A 12,140-nucleotide genomic window follows, 5' to 3' on the forward strand; every position below is an offset into this window, starting at 1 on the left:
AAGGGGAACGTTTAAAGCAAAGTTTGGGATTATAAAGATGTCATTTGTGTGTTTTTTGAGAGCACGAGCAGCTGTTTTCCACATCTGCTGAAACAGAAAACGAGCATCAGAGCAGCGAGTCGGACCCGTATGGAGGGAACAGCTCGAGCGCGGCACGCCGTCCGTCTCACCTTCCTGTCTGCGTGCGTTGACACAGGATGAGAGGTGCTGATTCATCTGTCTCCTCGCTCGTCTCCTCGCTCGTCACCTCCCCCCCTCGTCCGTAAAACAGTTAACGGATTGCTTAATAAATAATGTTTCATGTTTTCACAGCGCAGTGAACCACATTAAACATTTTTTATCTCCAGCTGCGTCTGCATTTTTATTCTATCTGGCCGTTGTGTGTTGCTTCGTGTGTGTGTGTGTGTGTGTGTGTGTGTGTGTGTGTGTGTGTGTGTGTGTGTGGGATGTGGAGTCCAGTAAGTGAATAACAAGCGACCGCGACGCTCGACCTTGACGTCCTCGAGCCGAAGGTCGCTCGTTTGGAGTTCAGGTGAAAGGAAAAAGCCGCTCCGCTGCCAAGAAACTATCTAGCCCAAGGGTGAGACGCACAGACAAGTACACACACACACATGCAGGCATGCTCACACACACACACACACACACACACAATCACTCATGCACACACACTTTACCCCCCCCCCCCCCTCCCTCCCATTCCCCAGGCAGCAGACAAGGCAGTACATTCAGGGCAACACAGAGTCAGTCCCTTCAGAAATCCATGGGATCCTCCTCTTCCTCCGCGAGGCCGCGATTGGCGACGGTCCTGCCTCCGCCTCTGGGCGGCGCCGCCCCGCCGTCGCATTCGGGTTCGGCCCCGTGGTCGGGGGGCGGGGCTCGGCCCGAGTTCCCCCTCCCCGCCTGCGGCTTCGCCCAGGGGTCGGCGTCAGCGTCGGCGGCGTCGGCGGTGGCGGGCGGGTAGAAGTCGTCGTCGAAGCCGCAGAAGCCCTCGTCCACGCCTTGGTCGTAGCGCTGGTAGGTGGAGGCGTGCACCTCGTTCTCGCGGGCCGTGACCTCCAGCGTGCTGTGCCACATGCCGTAGCCGAAGTAGATGATCACGCCTGAAAGGGGGGGAAAGGACGACGGACGTCAGCGTCCACGCGTAACCACAGCCGACTGCACGCCGTTTCAAGAGCTCCGGCGGTGCGTTTCAAAAGGAATAAAGTCATCTAGAAAAACCCTCTCGGAGTGAGTCAGAAGAATACTGCAGTGTGCCGGACACTCGCTCTGTCTTTATATAAGCAATAAAAATGATGTTTTTACTCACACAGAGACAACCACAGATGGACAAATAGATAACAGAGGGCAGGAAGTACGAGTAGAAATTCGATTGGACTCACAAATCTAATGAAAAACTGTAATTTTAAGGGAAATTAAATGCATCACTGTTTAATTTCCCATCTGATGACACAAATCAAGTCACAATAAAAGACACACTAGACAGGCCATGCTCCGGTGAGGCGGTGGCTTACCCACAATGCACCAGATTGAGAATCGTATCCACGTGATGGCGGACAGCTTGAGCATGAGGTAGATGTTGACCAACATGGCCGACGCCGGCACGAAGGGCACGCAGGGCGCCATGTAGGGCAGCCGCTTCGGGTTCTCCGGCTGCTGGAGGATGATGACGACGAGCAGGGCGAGGAAGACCACGAAGAAGATCAACAGCAGCAGAGCCCACCAGCGGCCCTCCCCGATGCTGCTGGCTCCTGAGGGAAGGAAAGGAGGAAGGAAAGGAGGAGAGAAAGGAGACGATTCATTGTTTGTGGTTACATTTCATCTTATGGAAGATCATTTACGCTACACAAAAAAACATGATTATCACAACAACAAAAGCCAAGAAAAAAAAACTGCAAAAAAAGAAACGTATGATACACAAAAAAAAAATCATGACAAAAAAAAAGTCAACAAAAAAAAAATCTGACGAAAAAAACTTTCAGAATTATGACAAAAAAAGTCATGACAAAAAAATTTCACAGAAAAAGTCATGACAAAAGAAAAGTCAACAAAAAAAAATTCCCCCAAAAAAAGTCAGAATTATGACAAAAAAAAGTCATGAAAAATAAAATCCGACAAAAAAATTTCTGAATAATGACACAAAAAAAGTCATGACAAAAAAAGTCATGACAAAAAAAGTCATGACAAAAAAAAGTCATGACAAAAAAAAATCCGACAAAAAAAATTTCTGAATGACACAAAAAAAGTCATGACAAAAAAAAGTCATGACAAAAAAAATTTCTGAATGACACAAAAAAAGTCATAACAAAAAAAAAATCCGACAAAAAAAAATTCTGAATGACACAAAAAAAGTCATGACAAAAAAAAGTCATGACAAAAAAAACAGTCAACAAAAAAAAAATTCACCAAAAAAAAGTCAGAATCATGACAAAAAAAAGTCATGAAAAAAAAAATACACCAAAAAAAAATTCTGAATAATGACACAAAAAAGTCATGACAAAAAAAGTCATGACAAAAAAAAAATCCGACAAAAATTTTTTCTGAATTATGACAAAAAAAGTCATGACAAAAAAAAGTCATGACAAAAAAAAAATCCGACAAAAAAAATTTCTGAATGACACAAAAAAAGTCATGACAAAAAAAGTCATGACAAAAAAAAGTCATGACAAAAAAAAAGTTATGACACAAAAAAGTCATGACAAAAAAAAAAATCCGACAAAAGAAATTTCAGAATTATGACAAAAAAAGTCATAACAAAAAAAAAAAAAAAGCTTTCCTGCTCTTTGCTTTTGGTCATAATGACGACTTCCTTGTGGCGTGAATGGGCTTCCATATGATCTAAACGCGTCCACTCACCGAAAATGATGAAGGAGCAGAAGGCGAAGTCGGCGATGAAGAGCAGCAGCACGCACACGGTCACCGTCCTCCCCGTCGCCGGCGTCGGCCGGTCCATCTTCCCCGGCAGGCCGAGCCGGATCCTCAGGGTGTAGTAGCGCGGCCCGAGCAGCTTCTTCAGCCGCCGCGAGAGCCCGCCCTCCGACTCCTCCGCCTCCACGCCGGAGGTGATGTCCACCGTGCCGTAGTTGGGGTGGCTGGCGGCGTAGACGGTCTTGTCCGGCTTGCCGATCAGCATCTCGTTGTCGTCCAGCGACGGCAGGTTTTTGGCGCCGCAGGTGTTGGTGGCCGGGCCGCCGTACTCGTCCGCCTCGCTGGTCGGCGAGCAGGCGTCCTTCTCGCACTCGGCCAGGACGCCCTCCTTCTTCTTGTTGTTCTGCTCCTCGGACAGGAAGTTCACGAAGCCGTGGATGTCGCCCTCGGGCTGGTAACGCAACAGCAGCACACACAGGCTCACCTGCAGGGCAGAGGGAACAGAGATGTGTGTGTGTGTGTGTGTGTGTGTGTGTGTGTCCAGAGCACAAAGACACCGTTGTCACATGAAAAAGTGCTTTTTGGAGCGTTGTGTTTCCAGCATTTCCTTCATGCATCAGTAGCGCTAGCTCGTTAGCATCTCAGCTGATTGGCTGCCAGCTAATCCCTCTGTGTGCTTTGTCTGTACGTGAACAGCAGAAGTCAGTACGATGCGTTGGAGGGATTATATTTCCACAATAATTAAAAGCTCCTTTAAAGAGCTGAGGCATTTTTCGGCGAATCTTTTTAACTCCACAGGCCCACATGTGGGTCTGTAGCTGCTGTTTCCTGTGTTCAGGTGGTCGGATGAATCCCAAAAATCCGTCCTCTGGTGATCCCTGAGTTTTTCCAACTCCATGGTTCAGGACCTTAATAACATCCAACATACTAATAAGACACCTTTTTGGAAAGGTTAGGACCTGAGGAATCCAAATCTCCAAAACAATCCCTGCACAACAAAGCTTTGCCATATTGGGAAGGTGTTTTAGTTACACAAAAACACAAAAACGCGAAAACACAAAATTAATGAGAAGGAAGTGATGTCATTTTGCGAATGTGTGCGTCTCAGAATTCTTTTTTAGAATTATGACACAAAAAAAAGTCATGACAAAAAAATTTCATGACAAAAAAAGTCAACAAAAAAAAAGCCGACAATTTTTTTTTTGAATTATGACAAAAAAAAGTGATGACAAAAAAAAGTGATGACAAAAAAAAATCATGACAAAAAAAGTCAACAAAAAAAAAGCCGACAATTTTTTTTTTTTGAATTATGACAAAAAAAAGTGATGCCAAAAAAAATTCATGACAAAAAAAGTTAACAAAAAAAGCCCAAACATTTTTTTTAGAATTATGACACACAAAAAAAGTTAGGACAAAAAAAATTCTGAATATGACACCAAAAAAATCATGACAAAAAAATAGTCAATAAAAAAAAAAGCCCACTTTTTTTTTTCGAATTATGAAACAAAAAGTCATGACAAAAAAAAAGTTATGACAAAAAAAGGTCATAATTATGACAACAAAAAAGTCATGACGCATACATTTTGCAAATGAATGCGTCTCAGAATGAATCTCTTCAATGCATTGAGTGGAATATAGTGACTCAGATGCACCCTGCATGCACACACGTGTGGTCTATGGAGCAGTGTGCTTCATCATCATCATCATCATCATCTTCTCACCAGGGTGTAGGCCAGCAGGGTCCCGATGGACATCATCTCTATGAGGTCTCTCAGGCTGACCAGGAGGGACAGCAGGGCGGCCAGGAAGCCCGAGACCACGCAGGCCACAGCGGGGGTCTCTGTGTAGGAAGACACGTTGGCCAGGAACCTACACACACACACACACACACACAAGTGAGTTGATTGAGACCCACACGCCGTTTAGACTGTCATGATTGAATGGGTACAGTGTGTGTGTGTGTGTGTGTGTGTGGACGGACTTGAACAGCAGGCCGTCCCCCGCCATGGCGTAGATGACCCGGGGCAGGGGGAACAGGGACCCCAGCAGGGACACGGTGAGCCCGGCGATGGAGCCCACCGCCACGATGTACTTTGCGAACATGCAGCCGTGCACGGCGAACATCTCCATGAGCGGGGCGTCGGCGTCGATCTCGTTGTACGGCACCATCAGAGTCAGGATCACGGAGACCTGGAGGGAGGATGGAAAGAGTTTCATCACTAAAATAGTTCTTTGTTGCAACATAAACATAAAGAAGGTAACATGGTGTTCAATCTGAGACATTGCAAGATGTATGTGGAGGAGTGGCACTCAACCAATGTAATTTCTTTCATTTTCAAAGTGAAAACACATATTTATGAGGCTATGTGGAGAGTTTGGCACCTCCGGTGGTTAAAAACAACATGACAGACTCCCATGCAGGAGATTTACTGCATGAATTATATACTTTTTCTTTTATAACGTAAAAAAACATCATAGAAAGATCATGCAATGTGATTAAAAGCTCCAAATGGACCTTGTTGAGCATTTTTTCAGGGTCAGCAATTATTTTTTTTATTAAATTGATGTATTTATTGTGCACAATTCAAACAACAAAATAAAATCAAAAATTAGATAAATGATTATCACAGAGGAGGAAAGAGTAAAAAAAAAAGCCACCTGATCTTATTTCAACTTTGAACTTATAAAAAGGACAAGAAGTGTGTAAAACTGCGCCACCTCCACCTGCTGATGAAGCTCATGTGATGCGATCAAAAGCTCCAGAAAAGCCACTGAATGAGCCTCGTAGCTGAACCCCGAGCTACATGCTAACAGCCACATAGCTTCACCAGCTAGCGCATTCAGCGTCACATGCAAAGTGTTCATTCGCACCGCTTCCCTCCCTCTGTGTCGGCACGCGTGTGCTCCAGTGTGTGTGTGTGCTTGTGTGTGCTTGTGTGTGTGTGTGTGTGTGTAATTTCTGATCCCTGCGTCTGACGTGTGAAGTCATGCAGGGCCATCTGTCACGGACACTGCGCTGCAGAGAGCGAGGGCTTTGCTTGAACAGATTGCAGGAAAACAGAGGAAGGGAAACAAAAAAAGGCTTACCCTCACAAAGAGGAAGACATACAGATCATCTTCCTCCCGCTGTAGTGGCCCGGTGACCTTTAACCTTTTTGTCAAAGGGGACTGCACTAAGAAGGGGAATCCTAAAACATATTCTGATTTCAGGCTGAAAACTGCATGTTTTAGCTCGCCGCTAGCTCATTTCCCGCTTGCAGGTTGGTGTTGTTCCCCACCGCGAATGAGAGCACCAACCTCGCTGCCCTCCTCAGAGAATATCACGTCCTCAAGCCCACTTATCTAGCCTGGATGTGAGGACATTCAGCATGGAAAAAAGTGCCAGAGGAAGCCCCCGAAGGAAGGCCTCGCTTTGAGGATTTTCAGTCTCTCAACCAGAGAAAGTGCGTGACGCGTAGTCTGCGTCACCATTAAAGTTATCCAGGATCTTAAACTCCAAAAGACGCCTTGAGAGCGAGTCAGATCAAAGGAAGACGGAGATTAAGAGAAGCTTAGCATTACGTAGCACGAGCGAAGGGTTTATTCGGAGGAATAGAAGCAACTGGGGAGAGAAAGAGACGAGGCGTTCAAAGACAAGTCGAGTGTTGAAGTTTTTGGTGCAAGCTTCGGCCCTCCGGCTATGTCGGGAAAAAAAACTCTCCCTCCCGATAGGCCGCTGCTACACTGTACCCATAGCAACAAGCATGCAGCGCAGACGTGTCAAAGTTAAACAATCTGGTCGACGGAGATGAATATGTAAAGATTAGTTGCGAGGAACACGCCCACGCAGCTGGAGAGCAAGAGGGGGAGGATCTTTCCACACTTTATTCTCAGTTCAGTGATGCTAGTGCATCGTTTCCCTCCGCGGGTGTGCGACTTACAAACTGTAATTGTAGCCGGCTGTCGCCCCACCATCGATGTAATCACACTCGTCTGTGAAATTGTCAAAATAAAATGGCATTTTAACGGAAATTGGAGCGAGCGAGCCAAGCCGTTATCTCGCCTCATTGCGGCGGCGTGCCGCGCCAAAAACACATTTCAAATCAGCCGTGAAAAAACCGCGCGCAGCAGCTGGACGGATACTTTGTTGCCACGGAACGCAGAGAACTAAAGCTGGGAAACAAAATGTAGCGAAGATGGTTTGTGTTTGTGGAATAAAACTCACAGAGACGTAGGCGGTGAGGCAGGTGATGAGCGATGCGGTGATGGCGTACGGGATGGAGGTGTTGGGACTCTTGGCCTCCTCGCCGGTCGTGGCAATGATGTCGAATCCAATGAAAGCGTAGAAGCAGGTGGCCGCGCCCTGCATCACCTGGAACAGCACAAGGAACAAAGATGTCTGACAGGAACGTCCCTCACGTGTGTGAGCATGTGTGTGTGTCTCTAGATCAGCTGTTTAACAGCTGCTGCTTCTTCTTCTTCTTCTTCTTCTTCTTCTTCTTCTTCTTCTTCTTCTTCTTCTTCTTCTTCTTCTTCTTCTTCTTCTTCTTCTTCTTCTTCTTCTTCTTCTTCCTCTTGGGTTTTGAGGTGAACAAAAGGTGCGTTACCGCCACCTACTGCCGCTGCCCCACTGACCAATCACAGCGCACGTTAATGTGTGTGTGTGTGCACGTGTGTGTGTGTGTGTGTGCAGGGGTGTGTATGTGTGTGTGTGCATGTGAGTGTGTGTGTGCCTGTGTGTGTGCATGTGAGTGTGTGTGCATGCATGTGTGTATATGTGTGTGTGTGCACGTGTGTGTATATGTGTGTGTGTGCATGTGTGTGTATATGTGTGTGTGTGTGCATGTTTGTGTATGTGCATGCATGTGTGTATATGTGTGTGTGTGCATGTGTGTGTGTGTGTATATGTGTATGTGTGTGTGTGTGTGCATGTGTGTGTGTGTGTATATGTGTGTGTGTGCATGTGTCTGTGTGTCTGTATATGTGTGTGTGTGCATGTGTGTGTGTGTGTGCATGCATGTGTCTTTGTGTGTGCATGTTTGTGTATGTGCATGTATGTGTGTATATGCGTGTGTGTGTGTGTATATTTGTGTGTGTGCATGTGTGTGTGTGTGTGTGTCCGTACCCCCGACCAGCCGAAGGGCAGGAACTTTCCTTCGTCCCAGTTCTCCCCGCTGACGAAGAAGAGCCCGGCGATCATCATGAACACCCAGACCACGAGGTTGATGACGTTCAGCACGTTGTTGAAGCCGACCGAGTTCTTCACGCCCAGAGCGACGATCACCGTCACCAGCAGCGCGATGAGCAGCGCCAGCAGGTCCGGGTACGACTGCTCCCCTTTACCTGCAGACGTAGTACAGGTGGGACAGTTGGAAACGTTGCACCTGGGAAATCTAAGCTCCTCGGTGGTTGTGGGCGAGGCCAGTTTGCCTAAAAAAAATAGTTTTAAAGGCTTTTTGTTGCCCTTTTTTTCTCCGTAAATGCAGCCGCTCTGTTAGCTAGTTAGCTGTTAGCTAGTTAGCTTTTAGCTAGTTGGAGGTTGATTGAACAAATTGTAAAAGTACATTTGTCTGATTACTCGTATAAATATCTCATAACAATGATTATTAGTATAAGACACAACTTCTGAATCTTGAATATATTTTATTAGTAAATAAATCCTACTTTTGAGCTAATTTTCTGTATTTCCTGGAGCCTGAATGTTGCCTCTTATTTCACGATTTTCTGGAGAATTTCAATAGTTTGGTATGTGAAAGTTAGCTGTTCCTCAAAATGCGGTGTCTCTCTCTCTGTCCCACTTTGACCCCTATGGTGTTGATGCCGGCTCATACTAAGCTAACATTTGCCTAGCGGGCTATCTCATCAAGAAAGCTAACCATTTCACAAGAAAACGATGCTACTCGTTAGCCAAATCTGACGAGTCTCTCGAGGAAAGCGACATCATGGTGACAGCTCGTGCTCCTGGTGCCCAAAAGACTGTTTTTGTATGGTAATGCACGTCAAGTACACCCAGCACTTTTAGCACTTTTAGCACTTTTAACACTTTCAGCGCGATAGCGAAACAATTTTTTTTCCAGGTACAGTAAACTGTCAACCACACTAAAGAATGTCATTCTTACATAATCATACTGCGCAGGAACTCAGTCTTTATAAATACACACAGGTGGTCACACACACACACACACACACACACACACACACATTTTGAGCTAAATTCAACACACGCTGTGGAGAAACGGACGTTCATCTCCAGCAGGAAAAGAGAACTTTCCGTTACGGCGTGGAACAGCTGCCCGGCGTCATGTGACCGCGACCGCCGCCCCTTCCACGGCGTCCGACAGGAAGGAGACGGGCGGGGCAGTGTCACCCAGATAGACGCAGCTTGGCACACAACTCAGATATAGCGTTTCACCACATTAGCGGGCATTCCCCCCTTCACGGTTCGGTTTTATGAGCTGGAAAAACTGTGCCGGCGTGAATTATTTAGACATCCAAGACGCGACATCCGCTCTGACTTCATGTAGCGACGTGATATTCAAGATAAGCAGTGAAAGTATTCCATGGAAGAAGAAGAAAAATACTGTCTGATACCGACCGGTTGGCTCGTTTCCCAGATGATGTTACTTTAATTTTTATATAACACGAATACTGTCGATTCATGAGACTGAGGACAAGCGTTACAAGAAAACGGGCCGACGGCAAAGATAAGAGTTTAATAAATCTGCTTCTTTTGGGTCAATCAACTCAGGAGAACTCAGAATACCGAGTAAAAAAAAAAAGGATTTTAACTCTCTGACCCTCTTGTGGAGGGCGAGGGTGTGAAAGAGATCCTTTTCTCTGGAGAGGTCGCTCGGTTGAACGTCTCTTTAGAGCTTTTAAAGCCGACACTTTACTTTATCTGATGGATGAGGAGCTGAAGATAACAAAAAGTGGAGAAAAATGGAGTCAAAGGCTCCAATTACTATTCAACTGCAATCAAAATAAAAGATGTGCTGAGGTCATCTTCTCCCGTGTTGATGGAAACTGCTGTCCATATGCGATAAATCAGCTATTTCCAAGCTACTTTGAGTATTTTTCCCACCGCAGGGAACCCAGAAAATGGTAAATTTGCTGATCTTTAAGCCGCTATGAGACTCACCGAGGCCCCGCAGCGTCCCGATGTGCGTGATCATGAAGTTGCTGATGCTGTGATTGGCCAGCGAGTCCGCCATGCTGCTGAGCGCCGACGCGCCCGCCGCCGTGCCGATCAGGTACTCCAGGATCAGGTTCCAGCCGATGAAGAACGCCACGCACTCGCCGACCGTCACGTAGCTGTAGGTGTAGGCCGAGCCCGTGGTCTTCGGCACCCGCACGCCGAACTCCGCGTAACACACGCCTGTGGGACGAAGAGGAGGAGGAGGAGGAAGAGGAGGAGGAGACAGGGATGAAGGGTGTGGCTTCACGTGTGAAAGGAAGTATTGATAGGCACATTAAGTGCTTTTTATATTGCAGATTTGACCGCATAATGTCTTTGCCCTTGTAGATATTAACCCCTTGAAAACTGAGGAGCCTCTACGGGCTCTAGCCCTCTTTTTCCTTGTGTTTGAGTTGTCGTAGGAGCCCCAAATTAATCCAATACTTGTGTTTATTGTATGTATTTGTTCAGCAAAGTCCTAACTATGACCATCCAGTATGCTTCAGGGCATTAGCAACAGCCCACCATGCTAATAAAACACCTTTCTGGACAGATTAAGACCGAAATAATCGTGAATCTGCAACAAAAATCACTACAAAACAAAGCGTTGGCCTGTTTCAGGAAGGACTTCAGTCAAAAAACTGTGTCTTACAGTTAAAAATGCAGATTATTAAAGGAAACTTGGCTTTTTTGCACACGGTTCCCAAGAGGTTGTTCATATAAATGTCACGGCGTCAGTGTAACGGGGTTTCCTACGACACTGACGTTCCTGCGACGTTACAATCGGCCAGACAGCGAGCGAGCGGCTCACCTGACAGGATGGAGGCCACGGCGGCGATGATGAAGGACACGATGACCCCCGGGCCGGCCATCTCCTTGGCCACCAGCCCGGACACCACGTACATGCCGGTGCCGACGCAGCTGCCCACGCCCAGCGACACCAGGTCCACCGTGGAGAGGACGCGCGCCAGCCGGGTGCCGTGGGAGCTGGTGCCCGACGGCGCGGACGAGTCCAGCATGGACTCCACGGGTTTGGTGCGCAGGACGCGCGACGCGAAGGTGTTCCACGTCGAGCGCCACTGCACCCGCCGGGGGTCGAGCTTCCCGACCAGAGAGGTCATGCCGACGGCCGGAAAGAAGGTCAAAGAGGGTCAAAGGGGTCGAAGAGTCGGAAACGCGGGAAAGACACGCACGAGTTGGGAGGTCTTCTAGCGTTTCCTGGTGGAAACAATGGAGCGCAGCGCTGAGGAAGAGGAGGTGTTCTTCATCCGGGTTCGTCCCGCTTCACTGGAACGCCGTCTCAGTTGTTCCCCACATGGCGAGAGAGAAAGTTATCTGGGAAAGAAAGAAACAAAAGAAAGGTTGGTGTGGTGTATTTTGGCAGCTGAAGGAGGAAACCATTAAAACCTGAATGTTGTGTTTTATGTCTTAACAATAGAACTTATTCAGACTGAAGAGGCTCCATTGTACTTTTCACTGTGAAGTCACGAGAGAAACTATTGATGAAAAGAAGAGTTAGTCATCAATTACAACTCTCTCTCTCTCTCTCCCTCTCCCTCTCTCTCTCACGCTCTCTCCCTCTCTCTTTCTCTCTCCATCTCTTTCTCCCCCCCTCTCTCTCTCTCTCTCTCTCTCTCTCTCTCTCTCTCTCTCTCTCTCTCTCTCTCTCTCCTTCTTCTCCCTCCCTCTCTTCCTCCCTTCAACCCCCTCCATCCGTCCTCTCTGATCAACATATGCAGGTTGCAGAACTCTCTCTCTCTCTCTCTCTCTCTCTCTCTCTCTCTCTCTCTCTCTCTCTCTCTCTCTCTCTCTCTCTCTCTCTCTCTCTCTCTCCCTCCATTTCTCTTCCTCCCTCTCTCCCTCCCCCCTCCTTATCTCTCTCTCCCTCCCTCCATCCTCACTGATCAACAGGTGCAAATGCAGAACAAACACACTCTCTCTCTCTCTCTCTCTCTCTCTCTCTCTCTCTCTCTCTCCCTCTCCCTCCCTCCCTCTCTCCCTCTCTCCCTCCCTCTCTCTCTCTCTCCCTCCCTCCCTCCCTCTCTCCTCTGATCAACAGGTGCAGGTTGCAGAACAAACACTCTCTCCCACGTCGTCCTCTCAGCTTTAATATGAGCCTCTC

At 47.2% G+C, this 12,140-nt stretch overlaps 1 protein-coding gene across 7 annotated transcripts in view; it reads right to left on the reverse strand.

Moving 5' to 3' along the window:
• Positions 1–683: 683 nt before the first annotated feature.
• slc7a14a (solute carrier family 7 member 14a) overlaps positions 684–12,140 on the reverse strand; it is a 43,879-nt gene continuing 32,422 nt past the window's right edge. For all 7 annotated transcript variants that reach the window (XM_068580280.1, XM_068580277.1, XM_068580278.1 and 4 more), the window contains 9 exons: positions 10,830–11,353; positions 9,983–10,219; positions 7,970–8,187; positions 7,070–7,216; positions 4,847–5,055; positions 4,587–4,734; positions 2,854–3,349; positions 1,512–1,748; positions 684–1,100 (listed from right to left, as the gene is read on the reverse strand). In XM_068580280.1, the coding sequence (XP_068436381.1) occupies positions 751–1,100; positions 1,512–1,748; positions 2,854–3,349; positions 4,587–4,734; positions 4,847–5,055; positions 7,070–7,216; positions 7,970–8,187; positions 9,983–10,219; positions 10,830–11,139 (2,352 nt within the window). In that variant the 5' untranslated portion in view covers positions 11,140–11,353 and the 3' untranslated portion in view covers positions 684–750. The remainder of the gene's footprint in view (positions 1,101–1,511; positions 1,749–2,853; positions 3,350–4,586; positions 4,735–4,846; positions 5,056–7,069; positions 7,217–7,969; positions 8,188–9,982; positions 10,220–10,829; positions 11,354–12,140) is intronic.

The sequence above is a fragment of the Clinocottus analis genome, unplaced genomic scaffold (assembly GCF_023055335.1).
Source record: "Clinocottus analis isolate CAN_PGR_092001 unplaced genomic scaffold, fCliAna1.0.p SCAF_17, whole genome shotgun sequence".
NCBI lineage: Eukaryota > Metazoa > Chordata > Actinopteri > Perciformes > Cottidae > Clinocottus > Clinocottus analis.